This window comes from Molossus molossus, unplaced genomic scaffold (genome assembly GCF_014108415.1).
Source record: "Molossus molossus isolate mMolMol1 unplaced genomic scaffold, mMolMol1.p scaffold_m16_p_11, whole genome shotgun sequence".
Lineage (NCBI taxonomy): Eukaryota > Metazoa > Chordata > Mammalia > Chiroptera > Molossidae > Molossus > Molossus molossus.
This window is the reverse complement of record NW_023425346.1, coordinates 105,299,658-105,316,311: the sequence shown is the minus strand read 5'-3', so window position 1 is coordinate 105,316,311 and position 16,654 is coordinate 105,299,658. Positions and strand designations below refer to the sequence as shown.

The window sequence follows — 16,654 nt, the reverse complement described above, 5'->3', positions numbered from 1 at the left end:
CCATTAAGTGACAGTGATGAAGAGATTTCACCAGGGTGATGAAGGAGACGCAGCCCCAGGGATCCAGTGGGCCCCACTTCCCGCTCGGCAACCTCCGGCAGCTCCCCCAAAACATCACCGAGTGAGAAGTATTTTAACTTGTGGTTACTGGGCCTGAGACTCCAATTCAGGCGGGGAGCATGTGTGCAAACAGGACATGACTACGCGCCTGTTCCTTCACACCTGCCTGCACCCCACCAGCCACGCCCGGACGACGTCAGCAAGGTGTGGCAGTTGTGTGATGCGGACAAATGTATCAAAGCACTGTGGCCTCCAGCCTGGGAGAAAGACACAAAGGTGCCTATGCTCATGAGTGGTCTCCGCGGCAACAAGGAAACATCCCGCAGCTGCACAGGTTTTAAATAAGCACCTGGTCAGCTAGCTGTTGACCCCGAGGCTACAGGGACAACGAGGAGGCCGTGTGAAGGTGGGGATGAAAACGCAAAAGGCTTGGACACGAACTGAGCCATGCAGACCCAAGCACTCAGGTTACTGACCCTCAGGCTTCCGCGGCTACCCACGGACATTCTCTCATCTTCATCAGAGGCCTAGTGAGAGAAAGGGTGAAAGGGGCATGAAGCAACAATGTATCACAAACAAACCCAGGCCATGAAGCAACAATGTATCACAAACAAACCCAGGCCGGCTCCCGGTGGGAGGCGGCTGACCAGGCCCCACAGCAGGGGGCCGGAGAGGCAGCTTCGGAAAACCTCCAACCTCCAGGCCCTGAGCCGGAGCCCAGCCCCTCCCAGCACGGACTCTGCGCCTCAGTTTGCGGAGGGCTGTTTCTGGATGATGGGGATCTACATTAATTTCATTACAGTGCTGTTACCCACTTCGCTGGAGTCTACACCTACACAGGCTCAATGCGTATTACTCTGCGAAGCATCCATGGGTATGTGATAGCCAAGAAAGCATTAAAACTGTCATGGATATATTAATACTCAAATTTCTCAAACACTCTCCCCTCCCCAAAGTTAGGTCAAAATGCTAAAAGCTGAGTTCATTGCCTTTTAGGTAATAATATCAGTATCAGTTTCCTTAATAAACGCCACTGAGGTATACATACACAGACAGATATCACATACAGAGAGAGCTTTGCAGCCACTACAGACACATGCTTTCCGTCTACACCCCACGGAGGGAGGGAACAGTACTGACCGACGTGTTTCTCCTGGGTCTGCGTGAGTAGCGCTCGCTGTCTTCCTGCCGGAGCAACAGGAAACGCGGGAGTTAGTGACAGACGGGAGGAGGCCCGGCCAGCCAGCTGGGCCACAACACCGCATTTCCGATAGGGACAGAACACCTTCTTTGCCTTTGCTCACAGGCTTCAATGACAATGCCGGTGAGAAATGTTTTCTTCTACGGGGGGGCATTTAAACACACAAAATACTGGCATATCTCACGTTGGCTTTGAACACACGCGTGTGGTGGAGAAGGAGCTGCATCTTCACTTCTCTCTAACGGCTCAAGTCTGGTCCATTTCCACCCGCCCGCTCTTTCCCTCCCTCTCCTCGCCCCCGGGATCAGCTCAGAAATCATTTCCACGGCAGGGCCAATAAGGCCGTGGTCCTCCTGAACGTATTCCATGCACCTGGGGGTGCGGTTTCCGCATCGGGACATCCTAAGCACAGTGCTCACGGTGACAATCAGCAGTGTCTTCCTTTCTCAGGGGTGCAGAGAATGACACACCTTTTACCTGTGTCTTCGGATCAGGTGAATCCACCTGCCCCTCCACAGAAGCCGACGGGGACGGCCCCACACCGTAAAGGGCGAGGCTCACGTTTTAAACAGTGGGAGGGTGTGCTCTCTGTATTTCCAGGACAACTGCCTTTTCTATTCCATACGGGCACTAAGATGTTAGGAAGTGATCTTCCACTTCCGTAGGTTATTTTATGCATCAGGGATGTTTAACAGGACATTTCCACGCTGACCGGGTTCTCAGGTGCTAACGGGATGTGATAATGTCCAGGAGGCTGGTGACAAGGGGGGGCACACTCAGGTGCACGAGTTAATGGGAGGAGAAGCCATGTGCTCTCGGGACGGTGGGCAGCATCCAGGATGCACACTGTGGCCCCACATCCTCCTGGGAGGGCCAGAAGGACTGGGTGTCATCAGGGGTGAGCCAGCTCTCAGCTGACACAGGAGGACCCAGGAGCTGTTCCAGGAAACGGTACAGGAATGTTTTCACCACAGAGCAGTGGTTTCAGGGGCACAGCGGGCAGGTGGGGGCGGGGCGAACATCGGAGGCAGGTGAAGGTGGGGGGAGGGTGACTGGTCAGCTGACTGCAGTGGTGAGTGAAGGAAATGGAGCATAAGGTGACCTCTGGGCTCCGGCTGGGGAGACAGGCTGGCGATGGGAGAGTTCCCACCTGGGCACACGCCCAGCGCCAGGGTCCCTAGTGGCCAGTCCTCTGCCCCAGGAGGTCAGGGAGGGCGGCGGCCTCCGCAGACAGGGGCCTGGACACTCCGGGAGTCAGCTGCTGCTGAACTGACCAGACCCCGCGCCTGGCCAGGGCCCCGCTGACCAGGCCTCGGATGGATGCAGACCGCCAGGCCAGATGCGGAGACCCCGGCAGAAATCCTCTCAGTATTAAATTAGGCTGCAACAGGGATCTATTTATGTAATCAAACTGTGCAACAATCAAATTAAAAACCATGCAAGTTTCTCATCATCGTATTCAAGCCTACCATCCACTGCTCGATGTCACCCCATTTCGTAGACAGCCCGTAATATTTCTATAGACAGAGGGAGAGAAGGTTAGACAGGAAGGAAGTGGTGGGGACCGCATTCCCAAGCTGCTGCCCGAGCCACGGAGCGGGGAACACGCCAAGGCCAAGCGGTGACACAGACAGCGGGGCCCTGGACCCGCCTCCACCCCTCCCCTCTGCAGGCCCAGGGGCCCAGGACAATGAATTCCTGGGGCCCGGGGTGGCCCCTAGAGACCAGGGGGGGACCCCGAGCCCAGCAGCACCGGGAGCCCTCTGCACCGCCCGCAAGGGGAGCTGACAGCCGGGCCCAGGTCCCAGAGCAGGAGTGAGGAAACCTAGCGGCAAGGGGGCAGCTGTGCTCACCCCTGGCTCCCGTGCACGTCCCGGTACCTGATACCTACGCTGAATCTACGGACTGATGTCTTCATAGCTACAGGGGAGAGAGGCCTTTGTACCGGGAAACAATCCTGTTTGCGAGTCACACGCTGATTGTCTTTAGCCGAGGCCTCCACCTTCTACCTGGCCGGCCTAAACCAGGGCGGCCCAAGTCAGAGTGAGAACAACTGGATTCATGCCCTGGCCGGTTTGGCCCAGCGGTTAGAGCGTCGGCCTGCGGTCCGGAGAGACCCGGGTTTGGTTCCCGCTAAGGGCACGTACCTCGGTTGCAGTTTGTCCCTGGCCCTGGTCGGTCGTGCGGGTGGCAGCCACTCGATGTGTCCCTTTCACGTCGATGTTTCTCTCTCTCTCTCTTCCTCTCTCCCCCTCCCACTCTACCTAAACAAAAAATGGAAAAATGTCCTCGGGTGAGGATAAAAAAAGAACAATTGGATTCAGACCGGCTACTCCTGCTACTACATACAGTCCTTGCAAAGGCAGGGACACCCACCCAGGTAAGTTCACAGAACGGGGTTTTGCTTTTCCCCTCACTTTGAATTTCCCATTAGAACATCCAGGGACAACCAACCAAACCTCCGTGACACAGGTATGGTTTCCCTGTTCACAGTAAAATCTTAGAGTCAGGAGGAAGGGGTGAAGTGCGGCGTTGGGTTCGTCTCCGCTTCCTCGAAGGGTGGCCAGGTGTCCGTCTCCGTGGCCCTGCCCGTCCTTAGCGGCGGTGAGAGACCCGCCAGGGGACAAGCCAGGAGGGGGAACCTGATGCTTTCAACACTCAACCAACACAGCACTGAAGGCGCAAAAGCTCACGAGCCAGGTCTTTTTCTGTAAGTGACGTTCCTTAGACTAGACATTGAGACGGGAAGTAAAAGTGATCACTCCCCGGTCATGTTTTAACATTCAAGGAGGTGAAATGCAACAGCTTCAAGCTCCTTTGCATTCAGCTGGGATCAGCTCATGGGACTCTCCTGACCACGGCAGACAAGTCCCGTGCCCGCCGGCCGCGTCCTTTATCTCGCGGCTTAACCTGTTAACCGAGCGGGACGTATTTACACGAGTTCGCGCCCGTTATACGCTACGTCATTAAAAAGGGAATTCCCTGGTTAACAGGTTAATTACAGCGACAGAAGCGACGTGTTCAAAAAGGAGAAGGGCCTCCGTCAATTCACAAAGTACTATTTACGTTCCCCAAGAGGCCTCTGTGGTCAGTTGCCCTGTTCTGCTTTCTGCCGGCCCTGCATCAAGCCCCGCCTGCCCTCTCTTGCTCTTTCACTGTCACGAGAACCGGCTGCCGTACCTGCGCTGTACCCACGTCGCCCCGCGGGGAGAAGACCCCGGGAGCGAACGGTAAGTGCAGTAAGCCAGCCGTTTGACACTAGCTCGCAGGCCGCACAGCGAAGCCAGAGTGCACACCACACTTCAAGGGTGGACCAGGGGGTGAGCTGGGGGTCATGCAGGCGAGGGACAGCCAGACGGATGCACACGTGCGTCACTTTCAGAAATAGCTTTGATTCCACAGCAGAGAAACCGTCACTCAAAACAGCCCAGTGGGCTGGGAGCGAGCTGTTCCTGCCCCCCTCTCCTCGTTGTCTTAATGACCTTGAGCCACCTTTAGTATAAAAAGGTGAAAAGGTGTGTCTGCTTTCGCCCCAGGACTTGGTTCGCTCCGTGTACACATCACCGTTCTGGCAAAGTTCTCCTGGTGCGATCCTGGTGAGTTAGAAATGGAAGTGACTTCGATCTAGGACTAGCAATGAGGGAGTGAGTCCAAGTGGCAGCACTAGACAGCGTCTCTGGTCCGGGTTGGGGACAGTCAGGTCTGCACCGTCACACCCAGCGAGGGTTCCAGCCCTGCCTGCTACCTGCAGACACCCCGAGACGCTGTGTGTGTGACTCGGTGTGTATTTTAATTCCCAGACCCTACAGACACTAGCAAGGTGCAAACAGATGCTGGTGCCCACTTCACTGATGTCGTGCAGACGGGGGTGGGGCGGGCAGGGGAGGCCATTCGGGGCTGCAGTCAGCAAAGGAACCCGGGGCAGCATTGTAAATGGACTGGTGTGTTTCAGGGGCCTGCGCGGCCTAACCTTTGAAATTACGCTTAACTATTAGCTGCTCTAAAAGAACAATCTAGTTGTTCTTTATCCAGAAACTGAGAACGTTTATCAAAAGAAACTACCGTAGATGCCGGATGTAGCAAACTAAACCCATCTACGGGAAGGCTATGCACACCTTCTACAGACTCTCGGGGGGCCTCTCACTCCCCCCCGGCATTTGTGCGGAATCAGGGTCATTCCCTGGTGCTTCTGTCTTCAGTTTCTGTGACTGGCATGCTCAGTGCACTTATTTCTGAACCCCAGCTGCTTCTACAAAATCCTGGGATGCAGAGACACACGTTAGCATCTGAGGATCAGGGACAGGCAGGCTGACAGGAAGCTACTGGGGTTTATGCAGATCTTTTTCAATAGTGTGCAGTAATCTCTTAAAACATGGTCATTCGCACTGATGTTTTCAGTTTCCTAATGAAATTATATGGATCATCCTTCTCTTTAAGTATCTGGTTTCAAAGGGTTTCCCAAAGTCTGAAAGGTGACTTAATTTTGTCCTAGAATTCATTTTTTTTTCCCTCCTCAAAGAAAGAGCTTTCTGATTGCTTGAGGAAAAGGGCACCCCGTGCACAAAGCGTGGGAGGGAAGCTGCTATGCGCAGACGGTGAGGATCGCAACCGCAGACGGTGAGGATCGCAATCGCAGACGGTGAGGATCGCAACCGCAGACGGTGAGGATCGCAACCGCAGACGGTGAGGATCGCAACCGCAGACGGTGAGGATCGCAACCGCAGACGGTGAGGATCGCAACCGCAGACGGTGAGGATCGCAACCGCAGACGGTGAGGATCGCAACCGCAGACGGTGAGGATCGCAACCGCAGACGGTGAGGATCGCAATCGCAGACGGTGAGGATCGCAATCGCAGACGGTGAGGATCGCAATTGCATCCTCGCCCCACTCGGCTCCACGCCAGGCAGGGAGAGAAGCAGCAAGAACATGCATTTTCAGTGAAGGGCGTCATTTCTGAAAGGTGCCCACCCTGGGTACATGCAAATCCGCAAACCAAGGAGGGAGAGCCTACCTTTTGAACCTGATAGATCTAGAGACGGGCAAGAGAAACAGGAAGAGAAATAGAAAATCCAATTAAAAAGTAGAAACGTCAGAGAGAAAGGTTTTACATGTACCTAGAAATGTGAGTAAAAGCCACACCGGAGGGAAAAACCCGCGAATAATTGGCAAAGTATGAATTAAAAAACGTTGGCAGCCTCATCGAAAGAACAGGTCGTTGCATAGCTTAGTTCTGCAGCGGTCGGCGAGACTCGGCGGGGTCACCCGCGTCTCCCCTGCACCCCGCTGCCATCCTGCAGCAGAAGTCTGTCCGCCCTGTGCCGTGAACGGGAAAACGTGCTTCATCCTCGATTTCAAACCGTTTTCGCCGTGAGGAAAGTGTGACCAGAGGGTCCGAAACCTAACTGCAAGGCCACTGGCCGAGTTCACAGCCCGCGAAGAGAGGTGCTTTGGTGTCTCCCTCCTGCAGACACCAGGAGACCCCAGCTAGACACAGTGGTCCCTAAACTAACACAGACATCGCTGTTTTGAAAAGCTTACTAGCATACGTGGCCGTGGCAGCTGGCTTCGGAGGTGCGCCCTCCGTGTGGGGTTACCAGGCAGGCGGAGGTCGGCTTCCCTGCTCACCCCCGAAGCGTTCGCCGAGGCAGGCGCCGTCCAAGGCCCTGCCGATCTGCGGGCCAGAACCCGGGCGTGTGCAGTCCTGCCTGGCGAGCACAGGTGAGCATGCTCCACACTATGACTGTTACACACGGGGCCTCCCACAAACCGTGTATCCGGTCAGCGGCCACGGAGAAGGTGAACCCTGGTCATCGAGTCACCTGGTGGTCGGACTGTCACAGTTTCCATTAGGTTCTCACAGGAAACAGAAGGTGCACTTGGATTTCCCAAAAATATCTACATAGCTCCGCCCTTCACGGGTCCCCATCACCCCTTCAAACAGCCCCCAAAGCACAGCTAAGGAGGTCAGTTCTGAACAGGTGATGAGGCCCATTATGGAGGTGCAGTGGTGACTATGGGGGTTTGGGGGTGAGCGGGGGTCTGGGGCTGGTCGGCGGTCGGATGGACCCACAGCCAGCTCCCGGCCCCTGGTCCTCAGGGTCTGCTGGGGCTTGGGGACAGGTGCACAGTCCTCAGACAGCAGACCTCTTTGCTCACCTCTCCTCTCTGCACGTTCTCCATTCCGGCCCCAGTGTGGCTTCTACCACAACCCACTTTGGGAACCCCCAGACGGTGTCAGCAGCTCCCTGGTTTCCTGAGCCCCAGGGCGGTCCCTGCCGCTCCAGGCATGCACAGGCCCGGCCACTGCCGCCGAGCTGACCTCCTCCTCCAAGCCCTCGTCCTGCTCGGAAACTCCGGCTGGAGGCGGACGGCTCCCCACCAGAGAAGACAGATCCCATTCTCAGTTTCTACACCAAAACTCAGCCCTTCAGGTTCAACACCGGCTTTACAAAGCATCCTCTTTCCCACTTCACCAACCACCTGAAATGCCAGTGCCCCGGGCTGTCAGGCTGTGGCACCTCTAACGTGCGACTTCTGCGAACAGGCCCAGAGACACGGTCTGGAAGGCAGGCCGAGAGCTGTGGGCTGTGCCCCTTCCGAAATCCTACAGCACATCCCCAACCCTGAAGCTCAGACCCCCTCGGCCCGTCTCGCTCTTCCCTCCGGGTGCACGTGCAGACGCCATGCACGGGCAGGTGTGCACGGTGCACACCTGTACACTCCCCGCCCCAGACACAGCCAGGCGAACACACACGGCTCCCGTGTTCTCTGCGAGCCGCTGGCAGATAAACCCCTCCTCTGTGCCGACCCCCGGCTCTCCAGCAGCGCCAGGGGACCCTTCTGCAGGGCGGCTGCAGGTACCCACCCCGCCCGCCCCTCGGCGAACGCACTGCTCTGCCCTCGGCTCTGTCGCTGTCACCTACAGGACGCGCTGAGTTTGAGGCAGAGGGCAGACCGGGCAGCCCAACCGCGAGCTTTGCGGCTTTTCAGATCTTGATTCGAGTCTGGGCCGTTTCCTTAGATGTGGGCAAAGCCGTCCAGCTCTCTCGGGCCCGGTTTCCTCACCTGTCAATAGAACGCCCCTCACAGACTGTGACAGGCCCCAGCAGGTCCCCGTCCCCCTCTGCCCCACCCGTTCTCTGGGATTAGGAATGAAAGGCACCTGCATTTTCTCTAAGACCATCCTGCCCCGTCTGAAGCAGCAGCGCTCGCTCACCGCGGAGACCCTGCGGCCCGAGAGCGAAGTTGTTGCCTGGGCACCTGCCCCGGCCACGAGCCCCCGGAGAAGCTGGGCCTCCGCCCCCCTGTGCCCCTGCCCGCTCTGCTCCCACTTCCCGGGTTCTGCCTGGCTTCCCTGCTCCGCCTGTGGCTGCCTTTCTGCAGGGTCCCCCGGCGGTGCCCACTCCTCTGCCTCCTGAGCGCCCGCAGAGGGGGGCTGGTCACCAGGCCGGCAACCTGACCCGGGGGGTCGGAGTCAGCCTTCACGGGGTCACCACGGCCTGTCCCTGAGGAGAGGGAGCACAGTGCACACAGGACAGAAAGTGCTGCGACCTACGGCGCTGTCCCACAGGAAGGCCACGCTCCCCTCCCCCCCCACAGCTCAACCCCCTACGCGGAACCCGCCCCGCGTCTCGGAGCACCCTGCTGGGTAGCTGAGTGCCCAGAGGACCCAAATCACCAAGCTGCCTTCTGGGGGACAGTCCATGGACTTGATCACGACCAAGCCTTTGATCCCTGTGTCCCTACGATAGAAATAGTACCCGCCGTGACAATGAAGAGTTTCAACACTGCACCACCATCCACTGACCAAACGACACTGCGTGGATGGCCGAGCAAGGCTACGGTGGCATTTTTAACTGGATTTCCCAGGTTTCAACCAGATTTTCTCTGCAGAGCCCAAGATGCTTAGCAGGTACCAGACACCCGAGGGCCGGCCACGCGGCACAAGACCTGGGCCCTGAAACCCTCAGGGCCTGGTCGGTCTGGTGCCACCACCCGCTGCCCTGCCGCAGGGAAGGCTAACTCCTTGGAGCCGTCCTGTGTGACAGCCACTGAGGCCACCTCCCGCCACCCACCCCTCGCACGCTACCAAAACCCAAGGGCCACGACTCAACAGGCAGGACTACTGTCAGGGTGTAGAACTGAAATGAAACAACTTCCTTGACTCAGAGAGACAGGGCCGGGGCTTAAAGGAGGCCATGCGAACACAGGGTCTTGTTAATTCCTCTTCCCTTCTACTCTCTAAGTCAAGAACTTGGCAAAGAACTTAGCAAGAACCTGCATAGGTTAAATCAATTCTGTGCATAATTAAGGACAAGATACATGTTATCAACGTGTAATTTGGAAGACAGATATGTGCACTCATACATTGTAATTCATTTTCACTTTGATGTTGTACAAATGTTACATTTCTCTTCCTGGTGAAAGTCACTTTCTCTCAAATGTGAGAAAAGCTATAAAACGAGGACTAACACCAAAGGCAGGACCCCTTACAGACTTGCTGTCCCCCCTTCCCGCGCCTGCTGGTTCAGCTCCAACAGCAGAGCTCAGGGGGTCACAGGCCCCCGGGCATCCTTACAAACAGGGGGGAGGGCAGGGCCAGGGTTAACAGTCAGCTGCAGCAAAACCCGGCACAGCGGCAAACGGGGAAATTCTTCTTACAGCTCTTTTAAGACCTTGATAATGAAAAAGACTGGGGGCCGATGGAGAAACTGGAAAAGCCAATTCAAACCATGAGCCGCTAGGAGGGTGGGAAACCAGTTGCTGCCGGAAAATGAGCAACTGCCTCCACAGAAGGTGAGCGGCCTGGCCCTGGCCGGTTTGGCTTAGCGGTTAGGGCGTCGGCCCACAGACCACAGAGTCACAGGTTTGATTCTGGTCAAGGGCACGCACCCCAGTTGCGGTTTGTCCCCGGCCCTGGTTGGGGTCATGCAGGAGGCAACCAATCAATGTGTCTCTCTCACATCAATGTTTCTCTCTCTCTCTCTCCCTCCCACTCCATCTAAAGATAAATGGAAAAATATCCTTGGGTGAAGGTGAGCAGCTTGAGAAATGGGCCACTGCCCACCATGTGAGCACCCTGACCCTGATGCCCTCAGCCTGAGCACCCCGACCCCGATGCCCACCACGTGAGCCCCTCAACCTCAATGCCCTCCTCCTGAGCACCCGACCCCACTACCATTCTGATTTCCAAAACAGAGGGGAGGGTCTCCCAGTATCCTGCAAATATCTACTGAAAGAACAAAAATATTCAAGAGACACTGACACCAGGCAGTCTGAAAGGCACTTTGTCATTTAAAACATCTATTATTAAAATCAAGTTCAGGCTAAATGAACTCTGCTTTCGGGAAGCCTCCAACGACTGCGATTTGTACCCAAGTCCGGTGGGCAGACGTGGTGTCAGAATGGCTCCCATAGCACAGGTGACCCTGTCTCGGGTATGTGACAAAGGTCTGTTACACAAAACCTGCGCTCTCTCTCACGTCCTGGCCCAAATACTTGTCTCTGAAAATGCTTCTTTGAATGACCCTCGAGAGCCACTCTGGGGCCGAGGTCACGGACGGTACTGAGCCAGGTCCCGGCCTCGCGCTGAGCCACGACAGCGCCAGGGAGGTGCTTCCGGAGGGCTATCAGGCCTCAGGAAGTTTCAAAGTCCAAATCATGACCATGAAAATTCCGGAGACTCTTATTCCAATTTTAAAATGATCCATGCAGTTCCAGCGGAGGGCACCGAGCACATGCCACCCCTGCGCTTCCTCCCGTAAATCAGAGAAAAGCGCAAACACAGAGCACTAGAGTAACTCCGGCCGCAAATGTGCACGCGGGAACCTGCCCACGACTGCGTTTGTCCTTCCAACAACCAAGGGAGTGTGGCGACCTACTTTCCAGCACGGTTCAGCCTGTATCTGCACAGAAACACGGGACCGGTGACACCTAAAACTCAGACACGTCCCAACAACGCTGGCATGGCCGTGGCCTCCCCTGGGGTCCCTGTCACCGTAGGGGCTGCCTGTGGCCCTGGCCCTCCTGTCACTGAGACTGTGGTATAACTCTTCTGACCAATGTCCTGGGCTTGAGTTTCTTCTATTTATTTATTATTTTAATTTAATTAATTTATTTTTGTTACAGATGTTTCTCCTTTTTCCCCCACTGATACCCCCTCCCTCACCCTCCCCGCCCTGTCCCCAGCTTTGTTGTCCATGTCCACTGTTCATGCATACATGCATATAAGTTCTGTGGTTTATCCTCCCACCCCCTTTTCTGGGGATTGTCAGTCTGTACCCCACTTCCACGTCTCTGGGTCTACCCCATTCCTCAGACTGTTACGTTCATTATATTCCACAAATAAGTGAGATCATGTGATACTTGCCTTTTGAGTTTCCAACTATCCTCAACCTATTGCTCACACCATGAGGTAGCGTTTCCTTCCCCAAACTCACCTCTGGCCCCCCCTCCCCCGTGCCACACTCCACAGCGAGTGACAGACCCTACAGGCAGAGCGTGGCCTGAGCCACCGGTGGCCGGGCCTCACCTCACAGGGAAGCAGTGGAATCTGCCACCGTTTTAAGTGAAACTGGAAATCCAGGTTTTTCCCGAAATCTCACAAGTTTTAAAACTTTGGCTGGACTTTTCAATGTTGGCTGCGTGAGCCAAGTGAGCGTGTGTACACAAACCAACCTGGGAAAGGCAGCTGGCCGACTCTCTCCGGCACACTCAATTCAAACCCCTGCATGTCCTCGCAGGGCGTGGCCCACAGGAGAGCAGGCCCCGGAGAGGGACTCCCTCCTCCCCCCACCACTCAAGGGCATGGAGCCCGGAAAGCTCCCAGCTCCGACTGCCAGGTAGAGAGCCCTCAGCGGTCTGGCCGCAGCTCAGGATCATGAAAATAAGTAGCAAACACATTAACAGGTGTGTAAACACATCCCCATGTGCTCTGGCAGGGGGCAGTCTCCGCCCCGCCCTCTGGTCCAGGCTCCAGGCTTCAGGAAACCTGTCAGAAAGCGTCAGCACCACAGGGGACCGTTTTTAAATGAAACAGCTTAGTTAGTATAAAAACAACCGTCTGTTCTACTTTCACACTTTAATTCGGAGGGTCAGGGTCCTTGCTCAGCAGTAAGACCCTGAAGTTCAGAGCCAGAAAGCCGGGCTGGGAGGCGCTGTGCAGGCCGGGGGCTCTGCCCAGATCCCCCAGGTTGGCGTCGGGTCGCACGTCCGGCATCCCCGCTACGCACCCTCCCGGCCCGACCTTGAACAAGAGGCCCAGGCACAAGCGTGCCCTGACCCTGAGCTACGTCAGGCGGGCGGTGCCTCCGCACTCACACGCTCCACCCGAGAGGCACACGCGGCGGACAGAACCCAGGACGGCCCCCGGCGTTACCTCCTTCTGCTGCCGCTCCAGCTCCTTCATCCTGATCTCCCGGGCCTCCGCACGGGCCGCTCGCTTCGCCGCCAGCCTGGCCTCCGCCTGAAACACACCGCACATTGTGTCAGAAGAGGCACCTTGCAAGTCAGTTAGCACGGCTGCTGTTGAAAGGACACCTTGTTGGAGGTTCATAGATATACAGGAAGCATCGCACACTTGGACGAGTTAAAAGGGTCAACAGCAGTAGCAGTTACAAGGAGCCATGACTGCTGCCCATTATGGGCCCAACTAATCGCCGCGGCCCGTTTCAAGGGCTCTAGCTACATTATGCCGTGTGCTCCTCACAACAGCTCTCCTAGGCAGACACTGTTACCGCCTCCAGGTCACGGATGAGGGAACGAAGACACAGAGAGGGAGGAACTTGCCCAGGGTCACACAGCCCGTGAGCGAGTGGCAGGGCTGGGCAGCCTGGCTTCCTCCGGGGCTACGACAGACTCGCGCACGAAGCTCAGCATCCGAGCAGGACGGGCCCGGGTCGCTGGGCCACCCCTCCCCTCAGAGCAGGGAGCAGAAGCTGGGAGAGGCTGGCAGGCACGTCAGGTGCGGGGCCGGGACTCTGACCCACTTCCAGGACCCCTGTCCGGTCACCTCTCACCACGCCCTGCTGGCCTCAGCTTCCCTGCAACACCTGCAGGGCCCGGAAGCACTTTTTCTCAAGGTCAAGACCAGAGCTGTTAGAAGCGTTACATTAAAACACACACACACACACACACACACACACACACACCCTGCAATTGTGGCTCTTCTTCCACACTCTGCTGAGAGCACGGAAACCACCCGGCCAGGGCCGAGCAGCCGCCACACCTGGCGCTCGAACCCGTGACACACAGCACAGTCTCACACGTGTTCACCCGATGCTCGAACCCGTGACACACGGCACAGTCTCACACGTGTTCACCCGGTGCTCGAACCCGTGACACACGGCACAGTCTCACACGTGTTCACCCGGCGCTCGAACCCGTGACACACGGCACAGTCTCACACGTGTTCACCCGGCGCTCGAACCCGTGACACACGGCACAGTCTCGCGCGTGTTCACCCGGCGCTCGAACCCGTGACACACGGCACAGTCTCGCGCGTGTTCACCCGGCGCTCGAACCCGTGACACACGGCACAGTCTCGCGCGTGTTCACCCGGCGCTCGAACCCGTGACACACGGCACAGTCTCGCGCGTGTTCACCTGGCGCTCGAACCCGTGACACACGGCACAGTCTCGCGCGTGTTCACCCGGCGCTCGAACCCGTGACACACGGCACAGTCTCGCGCGTGTTCACCCGGCGCTCGAACCCGTGACACACGGCACAGTCTCCCGCGTGTTCACCCGGCGCTCGAACCCGTGACACACGGCATAGTCTCGCACGTGTTCACCCGGCGCTCGAACCTGTGACACACGGCACAGTCTCGCACGTGTTCACCTGGCGCTCGAACCCGTGACACATGGCACAGTCTCACACGTGTTCACCTGGCGCTCGAACCCGTGACACACGGCACAGTCTCGCGCGTGTTCACCTGGCGCTCGAACCCGTGACACACGGCACAGTCTCACGCGTGTTCACTCGGTGCTCGAACCCGTGACACACGGCACAGTCTCACACGTGTTCACCCGGCGCTCGAACCCGTGACACACGGCACAGTCTCACACGTGTTCACTGCTTCAGGGAGGTGAGTGGCGCAAGTGTGTCCAGGTCCTCGGGTGTCGGGCAAATTCCACCTCCTTCCCACTTAATTTTTCGGGGCCACACTTGTAATCTCCTCCAGTTCCACAGACACATTCTCCAGAGGTCGCACTGTTCCCTGGATAATCTTAAAGTGGGGCCACAGGGGACGGCCCCTGGCCCGGGTGTGGCCAGTGGGTCAGCAAGGGTCCGGTCAGGCAGCGTCTCCCCAGCGGCGGGCCCCGCACAGCAGGCTCACGGCAGGACGGCAGGGCCCGGGGTCGGGGACGTCCATCACCCCGCCCCAGGCTCGTACTAAATTAAAGAATCATCTTTCTAAATTCTAACCTAAGTGGAAAACTGACCCCAGCTGGGCAGTCAGCAGCTGGCTGGCTGTGTCCTCGGAAGGCATTTATTCCACAGCTTGGCTTGTTCGTGCGGTTCCTTGAACAATCCCAGCCCAGGTCCTTCCGGTCAAGGTGTCAAAACCACAGCTTTGTCAAACGTGGCTTCCTCGTGGCCACTTCCAGTTTCCTGAAGACCGGGTGAGGGGCGAAGCGGAGGGGAGGGCGGAGAAGGCACATCAGACGGGCGAAGTCCAGGGTGCTTCGTCCAGCCCCACGGACGTCAGCGAGGATGCCTCACCCGCGGGCAGCCGCCCCCAGCAGCCTGCTGGCTGAGTCAGACCAGACCACAGCCCATCGGGGGGTGGAAGGAACTGGGGGGCCTGGGGCAAGAGAAGGGAGGGCATGGAGGAAGAAGGGGATTGAGAAGGTAGGAAAGAGGAGGGGGCTGCCAGAGGGGGCAGAGGGAGACAGGAGTAGCAGGGGGTTTGGGGGTGGTCCTGAGAGTCCCGCCCCTGGAGTCCATGCCCCACGTGACCGGCTCCTCATTTTTTTTTTTTTTTTTGGTACGTGCCTCTAATGGGGAACCGAACCCAGGACTCTGGTCCGCAGGCCAACGCTCCAACCGCTGAGCCAAACCAGCCAGGGCCATCGGCTCCCCTTGAGCGTGGCCCCGCTGCAGGTGTGATGGGGCCACGTCTGACTGGGCCACAATACACGGCAAAGAGAAAGGCACACACAACGAAGGGCCCTCATTAGCTGACTCTGAGTCACTCAGCAGGGTATTCTGGGGGGCCCTGAGCGGTCAGGGGAGCCCTTTGAGAAAGAGTCCGAAGTCAGACCCTGCTGCTGGCCTGGGAGAAGCAAGCTGCCACGTGGGAGAGGCCTGTGAGGGGCCACGCGACAGGGAATGTGGGCGACCTCAGAGCTCGAGCACACCCAGCTGGTGGCCACGGGAAAGGGGGGTACAGTCCCAGAACAGCACGGAGGTGAGTCCACACCAACGTGTGAGCTCGGAGGAGGACCCTAGGTCTCGAAAGGACATGGCCCGCTCACCTTGAGTGCAGCCCTGGGAGGCCCCGAGCAGAGGACCCAGCTAAGCTGTCCCAGACTCCTGACCACAGAAACAGTGTAACAGACACGTGCTGTTCTAAGCTGTGAGGTTTGTTACGTAGCAACAGGGAACTAAGACAAGGAGGTGAGGTGACAGGACTCCTGCTCGCACAGCGAGTGTCCCTGTGGCCCGAGGACAGCGAGCGGCGGCCTGCCCAGCCCCCCCCCCCACTCTGGCCTGGCTGTGCTGAGGGCACAGTCCTTGAAGAAGGGACCACTGTCGTGCATGCAGTCCTGCTACCTAGGGTGGTCTCCGAAGTACTGTCCCAACAGACCTCAGCTACCCAGGACACGGCTCCTGCCACGGTCCCCCATCCACTCTGGTCCTCATGTCCAGTCCGACATGCCTGTCCCGTCCCTGAGGACAACCCGATTTGAAGGACACAGCCTTGGCTTGATAAAGAAACCACATGGCCCTGGCCGGTTTGGCTCAGCGGTTAGAGCGTCGGCCTGCGGTCCTGAGAGACCCGGGTTCGGTTCCCACTAAGGGCACGTACCTCGGTTGCAGTTTGTCCCCGGCCCTGGTTGGTTGTGTGGGTGGCAACCACTCGATGTGTCCCTTCACATCGATGTTTCTCTCTCTCTCTGTTCCTCTCGCTCCCTCCCACTCTACCTGAACAAAAAAATGGAAAAATGTCCTCGGGTGAGGATAAAAAAAAAAAAAGAAACCACATGAACAAAACAAAACTATAGAATACATTCCTTGAAGGAGGATCAGCTGTGGTCCACGGATTAGAATTCAGAGAGGAGGCACATTTGCAAACAATTCCAAATCCTTGCGATCGCCACCACATGAAGTGCCCACCGGAGTCTCGTGTGACTCGTGCGTGGACAGCAAAGTGCTCACGACGTGGGAAG

General features: G+C 57.4%; 1 protein-coding gene across 13 annotated transcripts in view; it reads right to left on the bottom strand.

The window, feature by feature from the left end:
- LRRFIP1 (LRR binding FLII interacting protein 1) overlaps nucleotides 1-16,654 on the bottom strand; it is a 126,321-nt gene that overhangs the window by 50,023 nt on the left and 59,644 nt on the right. For 5 of the 13 annotated variants that reach the window (XM_036254781.1, XM_036254782.1, XM_036254771.1 and 2 more), the window contains exons 2-6: nucleotides 12,640-12,726; nucleotides 6,274-6,291; nucleotides 2,731-2,778; nucleotides 1,201-1,245; nucleotides 537-587 (exon numbers count right to left, since the gene is read on the bottom strand). In XM_036254781.1, the coding sequence (XP_036110674.1) occupies nucleotides 537-587; nucleotides 1,201-1,245; nucleotides 2,731-2,778; nucleotides 6,274-6,291; nucleotides 12,640-12,726 (249 nt within the window). The remainder of the gene's footprint in view (nucleotides 1-536; nucleotides 588-1,200; nucleotides 1,246-2,730; nucleotides 2,779-6,273; nucleotides 6,292-12,639; nucleotides 12,727-16,654) is intronic. The other 8 variants (XM_036254777.1, XM_036254779.1, XM_036254783.1 and 5 more) reach the window with 2 other exon arrangements.